At 37.5% G+C, this 11,163-nt stretch overlaps 1 protein-coding gene across 2 annotated transcripts; it reads right to left on the reverse strand.

The window, feature by feature from the left end:
- Positions 1–626: 626 nt before the first annotated feature.
- LOC139147746 (anamorsin homolog) lies at positions 627–11,154 on the reverse strand. 2 transcript variants are annotated; one of them, XM_070718942.1, is made up of 9 exons: positions 10,997–11,154; positions 8,906–9,082; positions 7,935–8,158; positions 6,903–7,065; positions 6,366–6,439; positions 5,931–6,000; positions 5,715–5,760; positions 3,253–3,340; positions 627–2,190 (listed from the first exon to the last, which is right to left on the reverse strand). In XM_070718942.1, exons 2-9 carry the CDS (start codon positions 9,057–9,059, stop codon positions 2,077–2,079), a joined length of 933 nt encoding a protein of 310 aa, XP_070575043.1. In that variant the 5' UTR covers positions 9,060–9,082; positions 10,997–11,154; the 3' UTR covers positions 627–2,076. The 2 variants fall into 2 exon arrangements, with proteins under 2 accessions (XP_070575043.1, XP_070575044.1); XM_070718943.1 differs by lacking the exon at positions 10,997–11,154 and adding an exon at positions 10,618–10,776.
- Positions 11,155–11,163: the final 9 nt, after the last annotated feature.

Here is an 11,163-nt window from a genome sequence, read left to right on the forward strand (position 1 = left end):
ATGAATAAAATGAACACGAAATCTGGCAGGCTTCTGAAAATCTAGTAAATACCTTCACCTCTGACAGAAATCTTGTCATATATTCCTTAACTCATGGATGATCCATAGGGCTGTATGACAGCTCCAGATCTTGTGGAATTTGTGTAACTTCGCAGTATCTCTTGGAATTTGCATTCAGTTTTTAAGTAGGCAATTGCTGATAAGGAAATAGGTTAGATGGTTTTGTTCTGGGCTGGGGTCGTAGATAAGGTCAAGCTGCACAAGTACTTCAACATTCATAGCATTCCTGTAAACTTCTGGTATCATGATTACGGTGAAGATTTACGACATGAGAACTTTACTCACAAAGGATGCACTGACTAGAAAGTTCAAGAACTTGAGATTTAAACTCTATATCAGAGTATACAAAGGCACCTGTTGCTTCTTCGTTGATGCTTGCTTATGCCATTGTGAGATACGGGTAAATATAATCGGTGACTTAGACTTGTCAGTTTACAATAAAACATGGCCAGAAATAAAATTGACAAACTGGACTACAAATAAGATTTGATATAGGACTGCATTGATGGCATATCTGTACAAACCATATTTGTAAACAAGGATAGAAGCAACACTCACACCAACTGTAATTTTCAAAGGCAATCTTTTATTACCAGGATGTTGAATGTTCTAAAACATGGCAGATTATAGCTCTCTTTCACAGGTGATCAAACGGCCAAAAACATCAGATTCTTTCACCACTAAATTGGTAAGCAACAGATATTTGGAGACGAAAATATGACGGCAAAAACCATAAATGAAATTGACAGAGGACATCACAGCAAACTGACACATCTTGGAATGGAAGAGGAATCCTCTTTTTATTAAGCAGAGACAATGCATGTAATGTAAATACAGGATCACTTGTTCTAGTTTTGAAACTTTTGAATACAAATAACTTTATCCTTTTACTTGGACAATATTGTCCGTTCACTGGTTATGGTTATAGCCATTCCGCTTGAAAGCCAGTTATGGCTACAGCCATTCTGTTTGAAAGCTAAAGTTATGGTTATAGCCATTCTGTTTGAAAGCTAGTTATGGTTACAGCCATTCTGTTTGAAAGCTAAAGTTATGGTTACAGCCATTCTGTTTGAAAGCCAGTTATGGCTACAGCCATTCTATTTGAAAGCTAAAGTTATGGTTACAGCCATTCTGTTTGAAAGCCAGTTATGGCTACAGCCATTCTGTTTGAAAGCTAAATTATGGTTACAGCAATATGTTTGAAAGCTAAATTTGACTATTGGGAGGGTACATGGGTCATGACAGCAAAAAGCGATGTTAAAAGTAGATGATTTTGAAGAAAAACTGTGTCGGTCAGAATCAGAAAGTACATTTTGCTTGAAAATAAATTAACCCAGTGTTGGAACTGAAACTGTTATGAAGTACACTGTAATGATGTACTTAAAAAATCTGGATTCCAGCTGGTTGAAATGAACAAAAAATGCAATATCAATATGATTAACTGTGATTGGACAGACAAAATAAAACCTCATCAAATCATAATGCAATCACCATAATAATACCGGTACTTGGAAAAAGTAATGGACATTTCCTGTGAGAAGGTATTTCCATGGGTCAGTGAGAACCAATGGATTTACAAAGGACCTGAATATTTGTTGAACAATTTGATGCTGCTGGTTACTTTCAGCAAGCCCTGTTTTGTACATCTTTTCTACTTCGTGAAAATAAATAGTTGGATAACACACTAATTTAAGCTGATCAATATCAAACGAGGTAGACTGCTAAAATACATGTGGCCATGAATTCTTTTTTTCTTGTCTGTTTTTGAGCTCCAAATCAGCTTTTTGAAACTACTTATCAGCTGAATGGAGATCATCAGTTTTGGTTTAAATGACCCTTGTTCACTTGTATAGATAATGGGCTTTTCATTTTCACGTGAAAACCAACAAGTTCGAAAGAAGCTCAGATTTCATGCTAATTTAAAAATTTCTCAATGCAGAATACTAATGTGACCAAAAAATACTGTAGGACAATTTGCTGAGTGCTACACTGGCATACAAGAACTGAGAGAGTGTGTCAAACATCGGCGTTCAGTTGTCTGTTGCTGAGTGAGACTTTCTCCCCTGGTTTGAATGCTGGCATTCCTAAATACGGACAACTTGCACATCGGAAGGCATCGCCAAGGTAACACTGCAAAAAACAAAGATTATATAAGTCTGATCAGAAATGATGTCATTAATCATTATGAACAAGGAAATCATACATTTTCTCATAAATCAGAAAAGTGAAAAGAAAGATACTATATATGCTTCTAATCACTCTATGTAAATGGTTATTTTGGAAATATTAAGCTTACACTAAATTTTGTTTGCAATGAACTCGAAATGGTAAAATTTTAGTTGATAAACTGGGCAAAAAGAGGTTTCAACAAAACTAAACTTACAACGCTTACAGGCAAGCCTTGTCACTTCGATGCCTGGTATGCATGTTTCTTTTACACACACTAACGTTTTCATATCATTAACAGCAAGGAACCTAAAGACTGGATTGTTTGTACACGATAAACAACAGAAAACCGACACAGAAATATATCTGACATGTAAGCCTTGAGACAGATTACTGTCACCAGTCTGGGGTGCAAATTAATGTCTTTACGACCAGATGGCTATTGACAGTCATAAGGTTACGTCCTGTTAATGATATGAAAACGTTTAGTGTGTGTAAAAAACATGCATACCAGGTATTAAAGTGGCAAGGCTTGCCTGTAAGCGTTGTAGTTGGGAGAGTGCACCTCTGGGATAGATGTCAGGACTCTCAAATTTTGGAAACTCTAGTCTGCAGCTTGTGGTGACCCATTTTGTGGTGACCCATTTTGAAGCTTGTGTAGTAAATGGACTTTAACCATCTTGCTTTTGTAAAAATACAAAATTTTATTTCTTCCCCGCTGGATAGCAGCCATTTTGAATTTGAAAGGTTGGTAGATTTGTGGTAATATGTTTATTTAGTACCAAAATTTGCATGGAGACCGCTGATTTAATTCATGAATTTGAAAGAGACTGTTTAAAGTTTCTTTGAGGAAAGTTTGGGCAAAAGTTTAAATCAAAACGTATAGGTTAACAGATGGCAGGGAATCACCCTTATGAATTGCCCTAAATATCACTGACAACAAATGTAACAAACAACATACAGTTAATGGACAAACTGGTTCTGCCAGCTTGGTTACCATACAGTGATGTGCAGCAGAGAACTTACATTTCCACACGCTGATGTGGTAGATTGTTTTGTTGATTTCTTTTCAGTTTTCCCTTCATTTTCCAGTTCTTCGGCTAGTCCACAGGAACTGAACAAGAAACAACACAGAAACCCATGAATTCAATAAATGATAAGGTGACAACATGAAAACACCGAGGTGCTTGCACTAGAATCCATAATAGCTGTTCAACTCTGATTATTGAATACTGGTATATTTCCACTGACACAAACAGGGTTGTGAGTAAAATGTACATTGTGGCTACTAAAAGAAATATCACAGAATGTGATTTCACAAGTCCTTTCCTTTGTGAATGAGTTTAAGCTAACCTTCAGGAGATGCTTTTAACCAGGATATTTGAAGTATGCTTTGTAAAATAACATTGAGAAATTACTTTGTTGGCTACATCAAACCACATGTTATATGGCAATAAAAGAAGAACATAGCAAACATCAATGTTACACACTGAACACCAACTTCCCTTGTGAAATATCAGATGGCCTATCGAAAAATCTAAAATGCTATGCTCCAAAATTAATGTACCCTAAGATTCACTATTCCTGATATTTCTCTTTCCTAAAAAAATCCAAAAACCAACACTGATTGAACTTTCATTTCTTCATATAGTTCCCTAACACAATAATGTACCTGGGTCTAAATGAAGTAACAGGTGCACCTTGGGGACAGATATTTGGCCTCTCAAATTTTGAAAATTCTTTTGTGATCTACCACATGTGGGGGCTCATTCTGGAGCTCCTGGAGTAAGTAAACTTTATACAGTCTTAGTTTTCGAAAATCAAAAAAAACTACGGTAGAAAGCATTTGCAAGCAAAAGCGAAGTTCCAGAGACCAGAGCAGCGGAAGAAACGAGAGAATGTGTGACAAAGATAGGTGCAGAATGAAAGAGTGCTTTGGATTTTAATATTCAGGGCTGATAGCAGTGAACACGATAATACAACTAAAAGCAAGGCAGTCCGGGGAATTACAGTACACAGATTACAAATGCCTACATGTACGGTAAAAACGCAACAGATACATACGGGGGCGACAACGCCCGGAAATGTTTATCAGACGACATTCTCGCGAGCCAGAGCAATAATTTTCACTCCGCTGACCTACGCAAAAATCAATCGCTTGACGGGTAGCGCTGAGTTGTTGCCGTAAAGAGGTGTGTGATTTACGACGATGATCAGACGAGAGGAAACATAGGACCTAGGCCGTTGAAATTGAGCCACATGCATTTTCATTTGATTAAAAGCACAGACTAAAAAAATTTTCATTGCTATGTCGCTGTTTTCACAAGATACTGACCGTTTGATCTTGGAAAGTTGAGTTGCTTTTACGTGTAGCCAACGCATGCCGGTGCGAGACAGACAGTACGTTCACTATGAATGGCTAGCTCTGCATGGCAGGGCTGTGTGTTACCGGCCCTCCCACCACAGCCCCGCAGACTGATATAGGAAAAACCGCTGGTGGCTCCTCAGAAATATGGCGGGCAGTTTCTCCGCCAAAACAGCCGATTTTGAGTCCAAATTTTGCATTGATCATCGTTTTCGAGCACACCCACCTCGCCTAGGTACACGATATGCCAAGCCGTGCTTGTAAACTTTCGAAAACCCTTCTTTTCTCTCTCTGTGCGAGCGAAGCGATCGATACGCCGCCATTGTTGTCTCATGAGCATTCGGGCGAAACAGTATAGCCACGTACGGCAAGTATTTAGAGAAAAATAAAATCAAAAAGCAACAAAAACCAAAGCGAAAGAAAGCTAGAATTATTAATAACTGAACGCAATATGATAGTTGAGCAATGCCAAATAAAAAATAAATAAATAAACAAACAAGAAATGCCCGTAAAACCCGTCCCAGCTGAGTGATGACGTCATAAGCGTGTCGCAATGCATTCCGGGTAATTAAGGTAAAATTTGTGTATAGCATGTTCTATGGTAGTAATACCAGAAATAGAGAAAGAAAGAAAGAAAGAAAGAAAATAAGAAAGAAAGAAAGAAAGAAAGAAAGAAAGAAGGAAAGTGAGCAAAAACTAACAGTTCCAGAGCTGGTCTCTGGAACTAATTATTTGTCACCATAGAGTTAACACAGGAATGGTGGCCATTTTTGATTTCAAATATCAGTAAATGTTAGGTAATTTGTTTCCCTAGTATCAAACTTTGCACAGTAACCCCTGATTGTTATACTCAGTTTGGTAAGAGAATGTTTGAAAATGTCATTGAGGAAAATTTGAGCAAAAGTTTAAGTATTTCACTTCCTAGGTGCATACTATTTTAACACAATTTGCACAGATAAACAATGTTAGTTGAGGTGAGGCAAATGTGCAGTGGGTTCCAAGGTGGCAGCTGATTGACTGGTTTCCAGTATTCATTAACATCTGTGACATTCAGCTGACCAACAACCTTCATGGACACTGCACACCAGCCCTTCCGGTTCTTTACAAAAGTTGGAAATCTCACCAGTTTTTGCATGCTTTTCTCTTCCCTGAGCCAGTCCCACAGTCCGCTGCATGGAAAAAATGACACACATTCCGAAGTTAGTGACATAAGAACAGTCTCACAAGAGATGACCACACCTACGACAGACAATTGACAACTTAATTTTGGAAAAGTTACATACATAGCAGCAAAAAATTAAACACAACAGACACAGTCATTAGTGGTTTTATTGCTTACCTTGAAGGGTTGAAGGATCAGGTTTAAGAAAGTCATCGTCATCTAACAGATCATCTTGATCAACCAAATCCTATAACAGACAATTTAACATACTCTATGAATAATCAACCAGAGCTGTGAATGATTTTTCTGATATCATTTCAGCATTGAGCAGCAAAAATTGAACAATTTTTCCTCAGTTGCATAGAACTCTAGATATGAGGGGAAAAGGTTACCTGGTGTATATAGAAAACTGCACTTGCATTCAAACTCAGTAGAAGTGTTATTAACTCTGAAGAAATGTCATGGCTCATTTATAGAGATATTTAAATAGGAATATTGCTAGTGTGTTGAAATAGTGCTGCTCACTTCCGTTCCAACATCGTTAACAGTAGTGAAACACAATGTAAACCTATCAACAAAATATGTGCCAATGAGGCAGACAGAGAGACATACCACTTCATCATCAGCCATGTCAAATGCAGAAAGGGTCCACACTTTGGCAGCATTGTTGTCAAGTTTGGGTTTATCTGCAAGACAGACACAGTACATTAATCATTTACTTGCCCATCTGCTGAGTATGTAATAAGAGGAATGAGCCAAAACCATTCTATTTTCACCCATTTAGCTTAATTTGTTTAAGTAACTTTAGTCCGTAAAAATCATGTTTATCTATGTTTTCAGGGGCCTTCAAATTTTTTGTTAAAATGCACCATATTGGAGATGTTGTGCTTCAATAGTATGAACCAGCTTGACCTGATGATGACACCTGAACTTGACAAGGGTACAATAATGATGCTGGTCTCAGAAAACACTACCAATGACATGTATTTCAATCGATAACTTTGGTCAATATTGTCTGATTTATTTCTGATGTTGGAATAGAGTTGTTCACTTTACATCAGCTATATCTAGAAAGTAGAAGGCATGCTCCAGAAAGCATTAACAAAATAATATGATTGAACGATTGATCAAGAAACACTATAGACAAACCTGTTTCTATTCTAGGCTTCTTTGTAAATGACAGCTGTGAACTTGATCCGACCTCAAACGCTGGTTTGTTGCATAAAATCTCAACCACACTTACATCACTGGTAGTTTTTAATGAACTTTTTATTGTGCTTAGATCATCTTCTGTAGGTTCAAGGGTTTTGGGCTGAAATGAAAGGGCAGAGAAAAATCAGCTCCTGTTTTCTCACATACCTGAATATAAATACTGACCAGTTTCTTTGAAAATTTATTATGTTGCTACCTACTGTAGAAGTCTCATTATGTCAGGCAAGTCTTGTTTATACTATTGAATCCCCTACATGTATGTACATGAGATAAACATAACTAGTACCTGTACTGTTTTCTGGGTTTTCTAATGTAAACTCAGAAAACAGTACAGGTGCACCAAACTTTGCAGGTTATAAGGGTTATACTTACACGTTTTACAGATTGTCAATAGCTGTATCGAAACAAGTGCAATTTTCATGGTCAGTGTCAATGGCTAGCAGTTGACATCTGCCCAGTACCTTGTGTAGCAAGAGTTGTGATAACATGGAAACACCCTGGCATTTTTGACCAAAACTAAGGGAAAGGATACTTGCAACATGGAGAATTTTCCTACCTCTTATTACTGTTTACCAACCACTGATTTGTATTCAGATTGTTTTTATATTGGTAGAAGACGACAGAAAAACAGTGAGTGAAATTTCTGGGGGAAAATAATTCAAACTGACATAGTATGATACTGAGGTCAGACAGGGAGTTAGGATAGTATGAGAAGCAGAAGATTTGAAATGATGATAGGTAAAAATGGACACTTTACCAGCATGCAAGGGACTCTTGTCATGTGTAACCCTGATGATGACCAAATGTGCGTTGCACCTATTTTCATTTGCAATATAGATCTTTGAGAACTGGTGACAAGTAAACTGATTTATATTTTCACTCACACAGAAGAGGACATGACTACAATTACGAGCAGTCTTATATACTCCAAGACAACTTTCTATCGGAATCACAGGCTGGTTTTCTTACCTCAGAGACATTTACAAATCCTGACAGCTTCACAGCACTGACAGCTTTAGCTTGTGTCCTGATATTTGGGTCACTGTTCTGTACAACAGGTTCTCTGAGTACCAGCTTTCCGTTTGGTTTCAAAATCCTGGCAAACTCTGCCAGGGAATCTGAACTGTGAATTGCTGTCACAGGTTGGAATAAACCTGATATTACAACATCAAAGGTTGAATTTTTATGCTCAGCTGAAAGAAAATAACATACATGTTAGCACCCAAAATTGACCTGAAAAATACTTTGACTTGCCTATGAGTGTTTTAAACAAGTCTAAAGTACCTTTCTAATCATGGTTTGATTCAAGAGCTCATTAGAATACCTACTTCCTTTATTAGTTTCCTTGTGAAGTATAGCTGTTTCATCCTTTCACCACACTTTCTCATCTAACACACACAAGAAATCAAGAAGGGTCTAACAGTGAAAGGGTTAAACTAACAAATAAATGCCAGCAATGAACTGTACTTTGGTCAATAAACTTCCATCAACAAACATACACACTATGATATATCCGTGGTGAGTTTCCCTGACTGTTATCCTATCCAGTATGAAGTACTAATTTATTTTATAAGGAGCTGATCACAAGAGAAAGTGAAACACAGAGAAAATGGTAATGAAGCATTCTGAATTAGTTTTGGTTCCATACACATGTTACTAACCTCCCTTGATAGTGTTTTACTATGAAATCTTTCAGTGTCGATCTAGATAGTGCACAATCTGGGGTACATTTGTATTCTCCATTGACGAAGATTCATAATCATAAAATGTGTACATTCAAACAATGCCCATTAATATACTTTGCATTAATGAATAACAACGTGTTAGGCTTTGAGCATAAGACTCACTGATTTTCTAATCAAACAAATACACGTATGTCTAAACATTGAGACTCATGTGGAGCACTTTACAGCCACAGCAAGATGTTGAAAAACACTTACATATGTGCAACCTATCTATATGTTCCACCTGTACTTTTCCAGTGCTTCCAACCTTTTCCATTATAGTTTTGACAATATCTTGGATATTGTCAGGAGGCACTGCTCCTCCCCATAACAGTAAGACATGTTGACCATTGCGTATAGAATCAATCATGGTCCTTGATCAGCGACTTAAACCTGAAAACAAAACATATTGATGTCCCAGAATTATTGACAACGATTGAAGCTGTAAACTTCTAATAAACTGCTTCATCTAATGTTGAATCATAAACAGCAGAGGTCTATGGTTGAACCTGGAAACTGTAGATGGCAGTTCGAGAGCAATGGAGATAATGAGAGATGTGCAAGACTGAAGATTAGAGGACACAATAGACTTGGTTCAAGTCTGTGACTTGTTAATGTTTGATGATTTGTGTTCTGTTTCCATGTGAAATGCGTGAGTGGGGTGATGAGTGGGTGTTTCTCTCGGAATCACTACTGCGCAGACTCAAAGGTAACGCATTGAATCGCAATGAAAACCTGGCCTGGGCTGCAAAATTTCAAATAGGTTTGCATGAAATAGAAGAGACACATCAAGAGAAACTATTACAAATGATTTTATTTTTTTTAAATTCACCGACTTGAACCAAGTCTCAGGACACAAAGAAATTTGTTTGAATTGTTACTTAGTAACATGATGGCGTCCACCCCACTATCAGTACTAAGTAGAGTCCCCTGAGAGAATTCCTTTTAATGCGCAACCAAAGGTGTGTCCACTTTAAGTTGTCCTGATTGATGTATGCCTTCAGATGGTGATCTACTGCATAATTGAGACTTCAAAGAGATGTTAGGAGCCCTCAGAACTGTACCCTCCTATTACTTCATCAGATGTTTTTGTTAATGGGGATTCCTAGGTAAATTTGACCAGGTTTCTTTGTCACATTACCAGGGCTTCCCTGGGAAAACCAATGCTAGGAACAACAGAAATTGAGCAAGAGTTTGACAAACTATTTTACCTATGACATCCTATGTACCCAAACCTTAGCAAAGGCACACAGTTTGTGACAAAAATGTTCCAGTTTAGCAAAAAGTAAGAGTAACATGTAGTGACAAATGTAATGATGTGCTCAACTATCACTGTCACTAAGTGCTACTGTCAAACAGATTATTCTTTGATTTGAAAGGATTTACAAACCTTTCACACTCATCACATGTGCTTTTTTTCAGGTAATAAAAATCTCTTCTGTAACAAAACAGTGTAAATGTGTTTTTCAACAAAAGACATACAATGAAACTCCCCTGAAACTTTGTTTTCATTAGATATTCACATGTGCTTTTTTCAGGAAATAAAAATCTCTTCTGTAACAAAACAGTGTAAATGTGTTTTTCAACAAAAGACATACAATGAAACTCCCATGAAACTTTGTTCTCATAAGATATTTGGGTGTATGGTGCAATTGTGTGCATTTTCATGTGATGGTCGATGAAGGGTAATGCTGACTCATGTTGCCAATGCTATCTGACAGCGATTTCAGGATTAAACAGGCAGTGGTCTAGAATTCATAACACGGTATAAATTCAGCAGGATTTATATTTTCGATGTTCACCGGCATCATGTATTGATAGGTAAGTACAACTGTTCCTTTCCCCTTTTTTTCCAAACGCAGAAATATTATTTCTGAGAATGGATGACGGTGCAGATTCCTATAAATGTGTGCTTTAGTATCACGTACCATAACAATACATAAATGGTTACCAAAAATGATCGTCTTACAAGAACGGGAAACAGTACTCGTACACCACGACCAGCGCGTCAGTTACATTATGAATGGAAGGATGCGGTTTTTCTAAGGACCATAAAGATAGATTGCAAAACATTTGTTCACGTGAACCCAGCGGGTCACCAAAGGGGTCGTTATGAAAGTGAAAATTGCGAAAAGTTACAATGTAATGAACGTTGAGCATGAAGAGGGCGACATTTACGCAATTTCTGGTCGGAAACGATTCTGGTATTCCTGGTACGTGTGAATGGAAAACTTAATCGCTTTTTCGAAAATTAACGTAATCCTTAATATCACCGGTATGTAGCATCAAATTCATTGTGGGACTTACCGCAATAAAATCGACAAAAGGCCACGAATGTTCTCGCCAGCGAGAGGTCCTGTTGTATGTTGATGGCACTGTGACACAACCCCGGAAGTGATTCACTTCGGCATCTCTTTTTCCGATGACGACCGAAGATGACGTTTCAAATCACCGAACGTCATAAGGTTCTGTGT

The sequence above is a fragment of the Ptychodera flava genome, chromosome 13 (assembly GCF_041260155.1).
Source record: "Ptychodera flava strain L36383 chromosome 13, AS_Pfla_20210202, whole genome shotgun sequence".
Lineage (NCBI taxonomy): Eukaryota > Metazoa > Hemichordata > Enteropneusta > Ptychoderidae > Ptychodera > Ptychodera flava.

Bases quoted from the DNA above. Each gene is read 5' to 3' on its own strand.
- LOC139147746 (XM_070718942.1), bottom strand. From the start codon at position 9,059: ATGATTGATTCTATACGCAATGGTCAACATGTCTTACTGTTATGGGGA. The intron at 7,066-7,934 runs GTAAGAAAACCA...CTTTCATTTCAG, and splicing joins GATTTGTAAATGTCTCTGAG to CCCAAAACCCTTGAACCTAC. The intron at 3,341-5,714 runs GTGAGATTTCCA...TTTCTTGTTCAG, and splicing joins AGAAAAGCATGCAAAAACTG to TTCCTGTGGACTAGCCGAAG.